Raw genomic sequence first — 16,361 nt, forward strand, 5'->3', positions numbered from 1 at the left:
CAATTAAAGAAACGGGGATTAGTGCAAATTACCCACTATGTAGTGCTTTCACTGTTTTAACTAAGCAGTAAAACTGTGTAATTGTACAACACTAATTGAATGCAGCCACACATAATTGTGTGCCACCATATGTATCCTATTACTATAAAGACTGTCAGTATTTTCTAAGCTGCTCTTGTGATCACTGCAGATGGCAACAGTCAGAGAAGTTGTTCTCTAGGGTTTATTATATGGCTATAAAGACATCCCATGACTTGACAAAATAAACGTGCTAAATAGCAGCAATTATGAAAAACGTTCCAATTAAAACATGGAATACCCTCTCTAGAGAACAAAAAATGTGCATGTTGATAACAAAAACACAGAGATTCAGCATACCCTAAAGTCTAAGCCATTTGACTGTTAGGTAGGCTTATAAGTGCTTTATAAAAGCCAAGAAAATAACCTTAATTGCAATCTGATGATATAAGGAACTATCAAAGTAGAAGGTACCTAGGAGGTACCTAAGGCCATGAACAGTTAATAGGGTCAGAACCTATATAAGATTGGTTCAAAAGCTCTCTTCTAAGACAGTGTTCACTTATTTCAAAGATCTGATAAATCTTAGAGAATTAATATAATTTGTTAGTCAAACGCTGGCTTTTGAGGATTACGTTGCTGCACACTCACAGCTCAGTATCAATAGCAATGTATGACCTCTATATACATATGACACTGGAAAGATCACTCAGAAACAATTTGTCTGCAATGCAAAAGGAAATCTGGTAGCGGGTATCACCAGAGATGGCTGGGCAGGCAGATTGAATCCTCTTCCAGTTGCCCCCACCTCCTGACAACTTTCCTCTCTTCCCCCAAAAGCTTCATCCTACTGATGCCAGGCATTCAGACACATCTCAAGTCAAAAGCTGGCCAAGTCTTTGCCCAGACCAAGACACTACTGTACATCCCAAATCAAAGTGAATCCTGACATGTGATTGCTGTTACTTCTGCATGCCACTACTTCTGAACAGCAACGGCTGCTAAAGAAATATCAATCATTGTTTCTAATTAAACTTCTGCCCAACATGTTTTAAGCAGTTTCTGGAAGATTAGTCCAGGCTACTTCATCACCCAGAATTATTAAGGCATCTACCACTAGACAAAACTCAATGGTAAAACTACTGTTCCCTGGAAGTTTGGCAAGATCAACTGCAGTCAACTTTCCCATAAAACCTCTTCAGTGTCAAGCAGTACTAAATACATGAGAGAACTGATATTCTACATATCTTGAACGCTGTTTTATGGTTGCAGAATGTACGGAAGATTGGGGCATCTTCATACTGGAACATGTCAGCAAACTGGGAAAACTCAGAGAACAGTGAAATAACAATCAGAATAAATCAATTTATCAAAAGAAATGAAATTAAGTCAGTTGGGAGAACACAACTGCTGCATTTAAGAGCACAAAATCCCCAGAAGAAGGACTAATTGTCAGGGTGTTTTTTTTTCACTGTCTTCAGTGGATAGCGTTCATATACATTCAATCATGAAAAGGAAAATTTAGGATGTTTGTTTAGGAAAGTGTCTTAATAAAAAGTTCTGTAGGACTATCTGTGAGGCCCAGCAGGGAGAGAAGGACTCAGAAGTCTCTTGCTGGTTCTGCTCTGACATGCTACATGATTTGGATGCAACATTTATAGAATTTTTGTAAAACTAAACTGCTGCTAATTGCATAAGCAGCTGCAATATGGAGTCGCCTATCGAGGACACAATACCTTTGTATTTATGAGAAATTTGAAATTACACTGTAGCTCACTAAAAGGTCACTTCTAGCGATCACTGGAACAATTCTGTCGCTGCATCTTGGTGAATAGTCTGGACATACCAGCTGATGTTACTGCCTTCTTCGTAATAGCTATTAATCTTAGGAGAGCCTCACAATGCTAAGATTAAAACTAAATGACTTAAAAGACTGAAAAAACTTGGGGTGTGTCTGTAAGGAGGGAGAAGCACAGACCTTCTCTCACACACTCCCAAGTTATCAACACTGGAAGCTGAATTTTCACTTACCAGGAGATTCTCCGGCTTGATATCTCTGTGGACAATGTTCAGGCTGTGAAGATATTTGATAGCACTGGCCAGATTGTAAAGCATCCCACTGGCATCCCGCTCTGTGTATTTGTTGGTGGAAGTAATAGCATCAAACAGATCTCCTCCCTGGAGCAAAATGACCACGGCATGTAAGCAACATTACTTGTGGAATGACTAAAATAATTTAGGGAACATCAAGGAGCATGATTTACAGAGGAGAACGAGGCGGGAGGACCAGTAGTTTCCGTGCAGAAAACTACTATAATGTTTGGGCAATGTGCTTACATCCCCCATGATGGCAGCTGAACATATCACTAACTCAGTACTATTTGTCATGGCTTAGTTGGTCAGCCAGGAGGCTGGAGTCTCCTCTGCAAACCATTCCCACCTGCTGCTGCTTTTGTAATATGTCCAGCACTTGCCAACCTGCGTGTTCAGAGCCCCTGTTGCAAATTTCTGGCATGCTTACATACTTGCCTGTCATGGTTCTGCGTACCAACCCTTGCTGCTCTATCATAATTACAAACAGGCTGACATCAAATATTTGTCTAAGTCTGACCGAATACCAGAAAGATGAAGAAATTCTGAATAAAACTCAAAACAGCTACCTGCCATTACTGCTAGCCTATTTTAAAAGACTGTTTCCACATCATAAAACTTTGAATATTTAGATTTTAGAAAGCATTTTCTCTACACAACATGTGACATTTTTGGTAGTAAGATGCTCTTCTTGCACCTAATATGGGTAGGTGAATGTAGCTAATGAAGCACATATGGGTAATACTGAAGCTAATGCTCTCTCATATATATATTTCAAAATCCTTCTGGAAGCCACTTTAGAATTAACATTATTATTTCACCTTAGCTACAAAAACATCTGGCACTGTGCCATTGCCAAGACATCATGCTGTCTAATTCAGTTTATAGCTACTGTCAGTGAAATTAAAGAGAGAGAAAAAAAAGAAGAAATGAAGGAATATTAAGTGGAAATCCTTAAAGTTGAAATGATCTTCAACAGGACCAGGGGCAGCCATCACATTTGGATTGTACTGCCAGAGCTGAGCTGGCAAGTGGGAAGAAGAACATGTAAGTGTTTGGAGAAAGACTTAGAAAAAAATAAAAAGTTTAAAAGTAGAGATTAAGAAGGAAGCGATACAGAACAGAGGAAGAAACAAACACTTATTAAGGAACACTACTTACTTCTGGCCTTTGCTCAAAACCCAAGCAGTACCACAGAGGACCACCACCACCACCACCAAAAAGAATAAGGAAAGGATAATTTTGCAAAAGCAACACAAAAAACTGTACTGCAGTCACATTGGGATAAAAAATACATCACAGAAAACTGCTGTTTTCTTTAACTATTGGTTAAAGAAAAAGTAGGTATTTTTCTGAAGGCAACAGAGGAGTCCCAGCTTTGCAAACTCTCATGATTTTATCAACAGCCTTAAGTTATTTAGTGTTTTTTTGTTGTTGTTGTTTGTTTATTTGTTTGTTTTTAAGGCTCTACTGCAGGGTAATAAACACTGTTTTCACTCAGAGAAAGAAGGAGAGGGGAGAAACAATTTTTTCCAGAAATCAATCATGTATATTTAGAAAATAGTAGGAAATGGCAACCACCAAAGGCTTGAACCTGAGAAAACAGACACTTCTTAAAAATAAAACAAAACAGACTCAAAAGTATTTAAAAAACGGCATTGTTGAGATGCAGCTGAAGTATGCCTGTGCAGGTTTATTCCCACTGTAGATGCAGAACTCCAGCTTTGGAAACTGCTTGCAGCTAATTGATGTCAAATCTGGACCACATCAGAACCTCTTGCTCTGGCTGGTGACTGATCAAGATACGTCAAGGAACACAGTGTCAAGGAAAAGGAGGAAGAAAAGGCCAAGCTAAACCAGATAGAGGATTACTGAGAAAAGCCAAATATTTGGCAAAAGTACAATATCATGTACTTCATGGCATTACCTGATCCCTAAGTATTAGATATCAGCATGTGGCAAAATATGTGGGATAAATAATCTGTCTTCCCTAAGCTCCTTCCTGTGAAGCCCCTATACCAGCTGCTTTTTAACATGAGGTAGTGGATTAGACAGATCTTTGGTCTTATCTAATATACTCCAGATGCTCCAGAGAAGTGTCCATAACATCAGCAAAGGATCTGCCTCCAAACAAAGAAAACAATCTGAGCTGAGATGTGAGGGACGAGAAGGAAAGAAACTGAACTTTAAATAAAAAGAGAAGGGGAAACTTCAGCGTGAAGTCAGAAGAAAAAGAACAAATGCTTATGTGCAAGGGGAACCTAAACTCCATAGAAGACAGAGGATGTAGAATATGTTAACAGGCTACCAAGCCAATTTGAAGCAGAATTATTTTCTCCAGGTTAATTGTCGACTTGGTAAAGTTTCTCATCAGGTAGTCTGGTAAGAAAAGAGAGTGTATATTCTATCTGTGAGACTCTGCAGCCAAAAGAGAGGTGATATCCTGGAAAGAGTTAATGCAGCTGACAGCTATATCAGACAGAATGGTTTTCAGACTTCCCCGTCCCTGAACAGCACTTTACCCTGCGAGGTTCTGCTTAGCTGATTCACACAGCGGGTCCCTATCATTTATTCAGGCACAAGGGGTGAGTTCAGGATGACATTTCAGCCTTAAATCCCCTGTTTGGGAGTGAAATCAGACCAGCAACATCTGAATGCAGTTTTTATCATCTGCGCACATGAGGAAGTATACTTGGAAGTACAGTAACCAATTATTTATTTATTACCTTGTTATGTAAATGATATAATCTCTCTTTTCTTCTGCAAAAGTGAAATCATATCCTGGAGCAGTAAAAGAAACTCTGTAATAAATCTTGCCTGTTAAATTGGCCAAACTCCTGTTAGGTTTGAATAACAATTTTGTTTCGCTGTGTAAAAAGGCAACGTGCCAGAAGCCAGGTCCTTGCTTCCTTTTACAAGCACCACTTGCAATGTGTTTATATTTGTATTTATGAAGTGCTTTTTCTTACACTTTACAAAGCAATGAATGGTCTATCTGCCATGAGGTGAGGGCAGTATTTGCAGCAGCCACTTATGTCAAGCATGTTACTGCCAATTAATGCAGGGTGGTATTAACTGAAACCGTGCTCTGCAGTATCAAGCCTTTTCTCCTTGAATTTCTTTCCTGTCTGTGAGTTTGATTTAAACTCAGGTCTTCAAAAGTCAGTCAATAACAGATGGTTAATCAATTCTAACAGTGCATACTATGAAATGGTAACAGTCAGCAATTGGTGAATTAACAATTAATGTCTTTCCAGAAATACCTTCCCTGGTGCCCACAGAGCCTAACAAGTCTTTTGTGTTTTTTTTTTTTCTTTTTTTCTTTCCCCAATTAAATATTAAGCAATAGATGTTTGCTTCACAGAAACAAAGTTAACTTCCCAGGACCAGGATATTTCTTCCAAATTTCTTCTATTATTCAACATAAAAGTATAGAGCATAAAAACAGTGCTCTCTAGGATATCTGAACTATAAAGATGTCTACAAAGCCCTTCTATTGCATAACTAAAACCATAAATATCATACTATTTTCAGAAACCCTGAAGAGTAAAGAAGAAAGAGTGCAAGAAAACAGATTTTTCCAGAAAGTGATGAATGGTTTTCTTTATATAAATCTTTTAGGCTAGTTATTTTGCAAGAGTTTCTGGTCTCCTCCTCTCTTATTTAGCTGAGGAGGACTTTGATTAAAAATTCACTGGAGACTACAGTTTGAACATTTTTCAAGCATGAATAGCACAGCAGGTTGCACCCATAAAACCAGCTATGTGCGTAAGTCTTGGCATGTTAGACAAGGCACAGCTTTTACTTCTTAGCACACCTCATGGGGCCAAGATGAAGGATTGATCAATAGAGGCTGAAGTGGTGGCTACGCTAGATTACAATGTTGTGCAAGAGTACTTGAGGTACCTTTGAACAAGCTATCACGGGCACTGCAGAAAGCCTACAGTAGCATGTATCTCAGCGAGCTCATTTACCACATAAAAGAGTAATAATTATGATTAAAATAGTGTTAGATGGTTAATGGCATCTGATCTAAAGCTGTGCTATTTCACATTGCACTCACAAGTCCATGAGAGGGCTGTGACTATGAAGAAGGTGGGAATATTCTTCTGGGACTGGCTACAGAGTGTGAGCATTTTGCTTTTTTTCTTGGGATTTAACTTCTCCATCAGAGCCTAAATGAGGATGACAAGTAGCCTGTCAGTTCCTTGCCACCACCATGTCCCTGTGTGCTTCCTCAGGGCTTGGAGGTGGTGGACACCAGGGTTAGCTAGACCATAAGCTCCACAGCACCACTCCAGCCAAGTATGCATCTGGAAGGCTCACACCTCTAAGGGCAATGCTGCCATCTCAGGGCATAACCTGAGCTTCCCAGGGACAGCAAGGCTGTCTCAGCCTGCTGTAGGGACAAGGAGAATCTGTGGCCATCCACCCACTTGACAGCCTCCCAGCAGCACAGCAGCTTTGCAGAAAGCAGAGAAGTGCAACTGGAAACACAGCTTGTCTGGTCTGCTACCAGACAGCACAGGGGATAACAGACCAAACAAAATACTTTTAGCTGCTCTGATGGTGACTGTTTTTCACCACAGATACAGAGGATGCCTACTGAAGGTGACCATGCTTTTAAGTGGAAGTGATCTTAAGTGGCTGATTTGCTCTTAAGTGTCGAGAATCCACATACAATAGGCCTGTGTTTAAATGCTGCTGCACAGCCAAGGTTTCCTTACTATAATATTTGTCCTTAAACACTTAAATCAGTGGATTTCCCAGGTATAGACCTGAGAGACTGCCTCAGGAGAACTTGCTGGTCAAGATACAGGTCTGGAGGTGGCTGCTGGAATTTCCTTTTTGCAGAAGAGCTGAGGAAGGAAGAAGAATTGCTGATTTCATAATCAATGTGAAAAACAGGTGTATTCTGTAACAATAAATATGGAGGACAAAATGTCCTCTGTGACTTTCTGTCCTCATTTGGATAATTTACTCAGAAGTATTTTACCACCTTTTATGCAGAATGACATACTTGTGTATTAGTACCAGAACTGAGAGCTAAATTCAGACTTCATACACTGTCTTGTTGACAGTATGGGGACAAGAGATGACCTGGTCTGAGTTTCGTAATCCATTTTGAATATGTAATTCCACCAGAGAACAAAATAAATGCATGAGATCTGGAAGTTACAATGAAGGAATAAATAGGGCTCCAAATATAAATACTGCATTTGCAAAGTTTGTTTTCAGAACAGAGCCATGCTTTAAATAGCAGGTTCTCCTCTTTCACTTCCCCTCTCCTCCAGCTGAAATCTAGGTTATTATCTGAAAGTGCATTAATATAAACCAGTAAAGAGACAAGTAATATTGTTTAAATTTAATATAAATTAGTAAGATGCAATTAAACTCTATTTTTTTCAAAGAATATTGAATTTTGAAAGCTGGTATTTATACCTATACAAAGTGGGGGGCCTTTCAGTTCACCTCCAGGCAGATGCCTACTGTTTAAGAGAAAACTTTTAAAAGAGAAATCTTCTGGAGGAGCAAATAAAAATGGTCATGTCTGAAGTACTATCCATAGAGCTCTTCTGAGGGGGCTTTACAGAAAGCTAGATGAGTATTTATTTGAAAGTTATAAGAAGCATTTGAGTGCAGGTTACACATCTTTCAGTAGAGTGCTAGACAAGACCCAACCGTTTTAATTATTCTAGGATTATATGATTATTAGTAAGCTCTAGTACCAATGTGATTTCTGAATACGGTTGAAAAAGTTCTTAATAAGGAGCTTAACTCCAAAATACTCACCTTTACAAGTTCCATGACAAGGTACAACTCGGTTGGCATGTCCATCTCCTCAATCAGAAGTACAATATTGGGATGCTTGACTCGTCTTAGAATAGATACTTCATTCTGTATCATGTGTTCCTGCCACACAAAAGAAATCTTCAATGACTATAGATTGGTGGGAAAAACTTTCACTTCCATGTACATTTTCCAAATGCAGAGAGAATTGAGACCTACATGGATTATTCAGGGTTTTAAAAAAAAAGGTTATAGCTGTTGCCTCTGGCAATATAGAAGAAACAAGACTAGAAACAACATCAGTATGATAACTGAAAAAAGAACAGAGAATAGAACACCCAAAAAGAAAGGCAGGAAAAGATGTGTTTCCAACACAGAGAAAAATTTAGTATGGAAGCTTTTAAATCTTTTGTCCATTTACTAATACCATCACGTCTTCTGAGAGAATCTTTTGTTATAAAAATTTTAAAGGTAACAGAAATTCATTTTGTATAAAACTGACATCAACTTGATTAACCTGATGATACTGATTAGACTCAATGACTGGTGTTGCTATATTATTTTTTTTCTATGACATCTGGGATTATGAAAGATAGGAGACGTAATACTGAAAAAAAGAATCCTTCTCAGATATTGTCTCAGTTGGAGTATTAGGGTGAGGTACCATTGGGTGTATGTCTTTAGTTATTTGGTTTATGGCCACAAACCTACAAACTTCCTGCACAAACCTACACTCTGTATTATATGGTTTCTTTACTGTCAGTATTGGGAATATAAAAGCTGGATGCGCATTCACAGGCTGGGGGAAGAGTGGCTGGAAAGTTTCCTGGCAGAAAAGGACCTGGGGGTATTGGTCAATATCTGGCTGAGTATGAGCCAGCAGTGTGCCCAGGTGGCCAAGAAGGCCAACAGCATCCTGGCTTGTATCAGGGGTAGTGTAGCCAGCAGGAGCAGGGAGGTGATTGTCCCCCTGCACTCAGCTCTGGTGAGGCCGCACCTCGAGTGCTGTGTTCAGTTTTGGGCTCCTTGCTACAAGAAGGACACCGAGGCCCTGGAGCGTGTCCAGAGCAGGGCTACAAAGCTGGTGAAGGGCCTGGAGCACAAGTCCTGTGAGGAGCAGCTGAGGGCACTAGAGTTGTTTAGTCTGGAGAAGAGGAGGCTCAGGGGAGACCTCATTGCTTTCTACAACTATCTGAAAGGAAGATGTGGGGAGCTGGGGGTCAGCTCCCCAGATAACTAGTGATAGGACTCTCACAGGTAACTAGTGATAGGATTAGAGGGAATGGCCTCAAGTTGTGCCAGGGGAGGTTCAGGTTGGACATGAGGAGACATTTCTGCTCAGAAAGTGCAGTCAGGCACTGGGACGGGTTGCCCAGGGTGGTGGAGTCACTGTCCCCAGGGGTGTTCACGGAAAGGTTGGACGTGGAGCTTGGGAGCTTGGGGACATGGTTTAGTGGGTGACTTGGCAGTGCAATGTTAATGGGTGGACTAGATGATCTTAGAGGTCTTTTCCAACGTAAATGATTCTATGGTTCTAAGGTAACTGCAGACAAGGGGAGCGCACATACCTACACACAACCAACCAAATGCAGAATCAACCCATGCATCTTGAAAGGCATTTTGTAATTTTTTATCCTGATACTCCAAGGGTCTCAAGGGGACAGGCAAAGACTTCAGTCAAAAAGGTTGTTAACACTTGCCAGGCAGAAGATAAATATAACAGCTTCCCAAATGGATCTCCCATAAAATGTTTCTTGAAAAAAAAAAAAAACAAAAACAAAAAACACATTTTGCTCACATTTGAATTTTTGTACTTACTTTTCCTCTGCATTTACTTTTTTTGATTATTTTCAGAGCATATTCTCTACCAGTTGACCTGAGGAAAGAAAAAAATGTACGTTCAATTACATTGAATATTTTTCTCTATTTTTCTCAGTTCAGTTTCTATTTGTCATTTGAGTACATTATTAGTGATTGGTAAGAATTATGTTCTAGGCAGAAATTATGTCCAAGTACTCATTTTGTCAAGAAATGTTTAAATTTATCTGAAATTGTAAACTTGAGCCAAATTTATTAAATATGCTTGCCTGAGAAAAAAAACATATTTTTTTTAATAAAGATATTTCAATGTTTTCAAAACAAAGTCTTTTTTTTTTTTTAATTTTATAGTGGTTTTATTTATGATTTTATACTGATTTTATTTGATCTTTTTTCCGCAGTTTTATACAAAACCCGACACAGTATTTAGAGATCCCAATCTTCTTCTTAAGAATTAAAAGTTTTGTTTTCCATAAAACAAAATACGAGCTGTGGAAAATACCTATACATCTGTACGCACAACTGCTAAGACAAAAAAGTCAGTCTTGGTCACCTTGCAATAACATTCTGCATATTCTGTAAATACATGTATATATCTAGCAGAATTAAATAAGATGTTTATGGAATAGAGTGTGAACAGTTCTGGAGACATTAAGAAATCATAGAAAATTAATTCAGTTTTAGGACACATTTCCTTTTGGGTGTTTCTTTAAATTATTTTTTGGAAACCATAAAATATTTATCAGTATTACATATATAGATATTATAGAATATTAAAATAGAAAACAAAGCCTATAGACAAGTTCACAAGATCAACTTCCATTTCTTAATCAAATTATAAAATCAAAAGAAGGCTGCAAGGATGAAACCAAGAATCTCTGGTCCCAAGTTCTAATTTTACTATTGGGTTAAATGGAGAATGAGCAATATAGGAGAAATCTCTTACTAAAAAGCTTTTGTCATGTAATAAAAATTTAAACAATTTACATAAGGCATATGCCTTAGGTATGTATTTGGATTTTAAAAAAATACCCCCAAAACATATTTATCAGACAGTGTAGCAACTGGACAAGGGGTTTAAACTTGAAGAGGGGAGATTTACATTGGACATCAGGAAGAAATTCTTTACTGTGAGAGTGGTGAGGCACTGGAATGGGTTACCAGGAGAAGCTGTGGTTGCCCCATTCCTGGAGGTGTTCAAGGACAGGCTGGATGGGGCTTTGGGCAACATGGTTTAATGCGAGGTGTCCCTGCCCATGGCAGTTTGGAACTAGGTAGTCTTCAAAGTCCCTTCTAACCCAAAGCATTCTGTGACTTCATGATTTTTCATTCTTCATTTAGCAAAAAATAGTTAAATTGATCCATTAAATTGATATGTAGGTTAAATGAAGAAATTAATATGCCTAGAGGTGTGCACAGCTTGTCAAGCAGGACATGCAGAGTGAGTCCTAAGCTGAAAGCACTGCATTACTAAAACGACTGGGCATTTTTATTGCCATATTTAAGCATACAGATATCTTCTGGCAATGATGTACCAGTAGGTATTAATTTAAGGGCCATGGGGACATTAGCAGAAAGAATAAAAAAACAAGCCTATTACTTCACTTCAAGTTCACAGGTCAGCAGGGAGTGTCAGGACAGACTGTATTAAGACATCAATTAAAAGATGATGCCAATGCTTACAGCTTGGAAAATATGGATGTTCAAGGCTTAAGCAAAGAAAAATTTAAAGCTTTTCCTATCTGTACTTCCCTGACAGAGGGCTTAATGCTACAGCCCCCAGAAATGGGGCACACTCCACATGTTGATGCTTGGTGGCTACAGACCCAGCACAGTGAGAGGACAGGCAGAGTTATCAACACCATGTTTTGGGGAATGAAAAGGGGAGGTAGGAGAAGGAATATTAGAAATTAAGATATCTGGGGTTCAAATTCAGACAAAACACACTCTCTTTCAGCAGGAGTGTCTTTCAAGCTCCTTGGTTGCCCTAGGAATGCTTCCTTTCTGTCATGAGAAAGGAAATTGATGGTTTTTGTTGGCCATGGGAGACTCCATGTACTCGAAAACACTGGGAAATATGAGCTAGTGAGGAAATGTCAGAATTTGGAAGTATCTGAAAGTTAAAAATGAACACATATGAAAACACCACAGTACAAATTGCGCATATGATGGAGCAGATACGTAATGAGCAGATGACAACTCTGACTGCTCTTTGTTTTGGCAAAAAGAAAATTAAAGCAAAGATAATGCAAATCCTTTCCCCTAAAAAGCTACAGAACCGCAGGCTGTCAGCAGCCCAGGAACCTCTGTAAGTTACAGACCCGCCAAAAATATGCATGGCAGTGCCAGAAAGCCACAGCGAAATAGGCATATCACCTCTCACCTACCACTTAAACTGAACAATAAAAAGGTGCCACATGAAGTAGGAAACATTACTGCGGGATTAAAGTCTGGAACCACAGTGCTAGCACAGGGTACAGCATCAGACCTCCAGTTCGCAATGGGGCTCTGGGCCACACTCTCCATCTGCTTTAACCTTTTGCAAAGTTCACTGTGATTTCCGCTGTGCTTGAGTCAAAAATCAACCTTTATTACTTCTGTGTGCACGTTACTTTTGTTTGTGCGTGTGCACCTTCAGGAGTGCAAAGAATGCCTGGAATGGAATTTGAACATCCCCACACGAAAATTTTGAAGATCATTTTTAGTTTCTATTTATACTGTTCATTGTCAGAAGAAAACGCCTGTGAATGCATTTGAAGTGTGGAGCTATGGAGAAGATATATCCATGTGATCAGTGAAGATGTATAACAAGAAGCATTCCTACTTGCTTAACACCTCACGGCACTATTCCTTTGAAGTCTCATGCACAGAGGAATTGAACGTCAATAGCAAGTGGAAAAGTCCTCTGTCCCAGGTATCACCCCATCAATTCTGGCTCTGCTAATGATGGACATATCAGACTTTGAAGTGAGGTGTTTTTTGCTTAGAAAGACCGTGAAGAATGTTTTTGAAGGTATTTTACACATACTGGCTTTAATTTACCCTCTGAGCCTTTAATTTTACCCTCCACACTTGTGATGGCAGAAGTATCCTGCTTTGGAAATGGAAAACAACAGAAATAATTCTATTTTGTTTTAATGTTCACGCTTTCTCAGTGTAGTAACTCTCTGATATACAAGGGATCTGCAGTATGGTATGGCTCAGAAACAATGAGAGTATTTATTTGGGAATATCTAAGTAATCATGCTAGCTTAGTGTATATTCACTAAATACGTCATGGTACAAGATACTTCAGGGACTGGGAGGATACACAAGAGGGCAGGAAACAGATTTCATTTAAGCTCCCTAGTATATTATAATCAGTATTATTTTTAGTTGTGGTGGGACCTATATTTAATATTATGCATGTCTTTTCTCTCAGCTTGGGAAATGGTGGTAATGCACACTGGTCCGTTCAAACTAGCTCTCAGCACAGCCAACATTTTCCTCTGAATGACAGTGTACCCAAACCACAAAGGATTATTCTGCCCTGTAACCCTGTTCTCTCAGTCAGTACTCACTTCACTTTCCGCTTTCCTTTTTCTCTTTTCTTAGTGAGATGTTCACTCATGCTTTCCATCAGTTCACCTCTCTCCTGTAGGGTAGTATCATGCTTTCTTAATATCATATTGCTTTGCTTTGCTTCCCTTAGGCTTCCATATTCTCCAGTCCAGCATTCAGACCCTAGAGTTTGATCTGAACAGCTACTGCCCTCTGCACGACCAGCTCCACCATGAACTCCCTCTGGAAGAGCCCTGAAGGCCTCACAACAGCGTGGGCCAAGTTCCACAAGCACACCGTCAGCCGATACAAAATTCACTTTTCCCTCTTTCCCCTTCCCCAGCAGCTGCCTTAATGGTCTCCAAATTGCCAGACACTGTCAGATCCAAAGTGGGACCTGTCTTTCTCCAAGGAGACTCGCATTTAAAACCAGCCAACCTAATTTATCATTGTCATGAGATCTATTCTTGACTTAGTCTCTAGGATTAAAATCACATTATTACAGGCAAAGAGCAAAAGTATTTTTTCTTTGAGCCCAAAGGTGAGGCTACAGTCTTCTGGAAGCCTAGGATATGATAATACTGGAAATAAAAATTCATTCATGGAATTTCATTATCAGATTTTGACATCTCTATTGTTTTTTTCTTTTGGACATCTCCAGCTGTGGCTTTATTTTTTTTCTTTTTCTTTTTTTTTTTTTTTTTTTTTTTGCCTTTCATACACTACTGCCATCTAACATGAACAATCTTAAAATCTTTTCACATACAGGTATCTTCTGACTTTTTTACCCCATGTTCTCCAATGTTTTAACAATACCACCAAGAAGCACCTGCAGTTTTACTCAGCATTTTCGTCTTCTGTTCTCTTCTACTTTACACTCTAAATGCTGGGTTCAGCCAGTTCAAACACGATGGGCAACGCTCATCTGAATATATTTAGTAACTGACATCTAAGCTGGTCAACCCAGACACTTTAAGCAACACAGATGTGAGAGGTGACTTGTGACTTCTCTAACCTAGAGTGGATCTCTGTAAGTAGTCTGTCTGTCTTCAAGGGTGACTGTTCTCCCCTTTTGCCTGCACAGGGCACTGAGGTAGTTAGCTGTTGATGTCTACAATGCAGACTCCTAAAGTTAGATGGAGCTCATGCAATGGTACAAAGCAAGCAGGAGACAGATGCACATTTTATTAAAGATAAGCATGGAAGAGGTACTCCACAGTGTCAGACGGAAGAATAGATGGATCTGAAGCCATCTTTTTGTGCTTTCCGTAATCACTGTGCCACACAGAAAACTTCCTGAAATCTTTATGAATGCTCCTAGATGTAAAATAATTAACTGGTGCAATGAAAATGGCAAGTTGGAAGAACACACCGCAAGAAAAGATGTTATTTCAGTGCAAGAGGAAAGATACAAGGAACTGGTAAAATCATGCTCTGTGCGGCAGAAAAAAAAAACGCAAACCCCACAAAGAATTAAAGTCATAGATTGTCCCTTGGACTTTGGATGTGCTCTATTTTCACATGAGAGAGCATTAGTCTAGTTTTTCCATCTGGCATTGAGATATTACCTTACTCCATATGTCCTATATTCTACAAAGAAAGACATGATCTAGAAAAAGCATGGCATTAATGATTGCTTTTACAGTAATAAGCAAATTATCCTTCTCACCTTTCTATACACTCCTTCACAATAGCAAAATTTCCATCTCCTATAGTCCTTCCAACTTTATATCGCTCTGCTATCGATGCTGGAACCTGGAAACCTTCCTCCAACACTTCTGAAAGAATCATTAGTACATTTTTATTGTTAGTGAAGGAAACACAGATGTTGCACATAACATGCATTTTAAGTCTATGGTTTAGGAGCCTGGAAACCATTCAGAGTCAGTATCTCACTTACTGTACAGTGAAACCACGCTGCTGACATAGTATATACTCAACAGGTTTCACACAGATACAATAATGAAAAATAAGACTTCTGGGGGCTCAAACATACCACCATTCGACTGTTACATAGTTTACCATTCCCATTGCAATATGCCCCCAGGACAAAACCAAAATTGTATTTTTTTAATTATGAAAAGGCCTCTGTGAACTGCACAAGCGCAGACCAGCCTCCAAAAAGGGTTGGAACTCCTTGACACAGCATGATTAAATATATGTACCAAAGAAGTCCAACACTCAAGCACTTATTTTATTACATCCTGTAAACTGAGACATCCATAAAACTCCTCATGTGCTAAGTGCTAGTTCTCCCCCTCCCCCAATATTAAATATTTAGTTTTTAAACAAATGTTCTCAATAATACTACCTCACATGCAACCTGGGCACCAGATGTTTAGGTAAAATTGCATTACACAGTGTCTAAGCATACGAAAAGTTTGTAGTTTCATGTGTTTTAGTGCTCATTCATGTACCATTATTTTTAAATGTATTTGAAATAGCGTGTTACAAATACCTAACATGCCTCTAAAAGACAACTGTAAACTGCAGCTGATACAAGCTACTATACAAATATTGTAACGAAAAATGCACCTCAGAAATTTTCACTAAGACAACGCCTTCTAACTGTATCATATCTTTATCAGTCCTTTGTTCCAGTTTAGTATTAAAAGCGAATGTTATGACACATGGGGGCTGGGGTTTGCCTGAGTCCATAGGCAGCACGAGGAGTTACTATCAGACAAGGCCATACATCCACACTTAGGTATACGTGCGTGTGAACTGGCAGTGTTAGAGCAGACATTATCCCTCAGCCACCTCGTTCAAAGCCTTACTATGCGGTGAGACCAGTTATCACTCAGCAAAGACCCCAAATCGCTGCATGCTCTTTGGTTTTGTGACAGATGAGACAAAACATCGGTAAAATGACCCAGCCAGTGCTGGGTCACCTGTGGAACTAGAGCATCCTACAACAGAGACACCTCGGAGCAGGGATGTCCAGATCAGATGTGATCCGGAGCGAACCTGAGCTGCTCTGCCAAGGCTGCCGAGCCTCCGAGCCGAGTCATCCAGCCTGCACTGCTCCCACTTTCTCTGGCAGGAAGAATGACTCATTTCCTACACAGCTGCTGTTATCACTACATCGACTGCTTTGAAATGTC

The 16,361-nt window shown here is 39.4% G+C and overlaps 1 protein-coding gene across 2 annotated transcripts in view; it reads right to left on the reverse strand.

Annotated features, from left to right (window-relative positions):
* DCLK1 (doublecortin like kinase 1) overlaps positions 1–16,361 on the reverse strand; it is a 238,149-nt gene that overhangs the window by 32,987 nt on the left and 188,801 nt on the right. For both annotated transcript variants that reach the window (XM_082775454.1, XM_082775455.1), the window contains exons 8-11: positions 14,927–15,035; positions 9,718–9,775; positions 7,903–8,022; positions 2,050–2,196 (exon numbers count right to left, since the gene is read on the reverse strand). In XM_082775454.1, the coding sequence (XP_082631580.1) occupies positions 2,050–2,196; positions 7,903–8,022; positions 9,718–9,775; positions 14,927–15,035 (434 nt within the window). The remainder of the gene's footprint in view (positions 1–2,049; positions 2,197–7,902; positions 8,023–9,717; positions 9,776–14,926; positions 15,036–16,361) is intronic.

Source organism: Aythya marila, assembly GCF_965140915.1.
Source record: "Aythya marila genome assembly, chromosome: 1".
Classification (NCBI taxonomy): Eukaryota; Metazoa; Chordata; class Aves; order Anseriformes; family Anatidae; genus Aythya; species Aythya marila.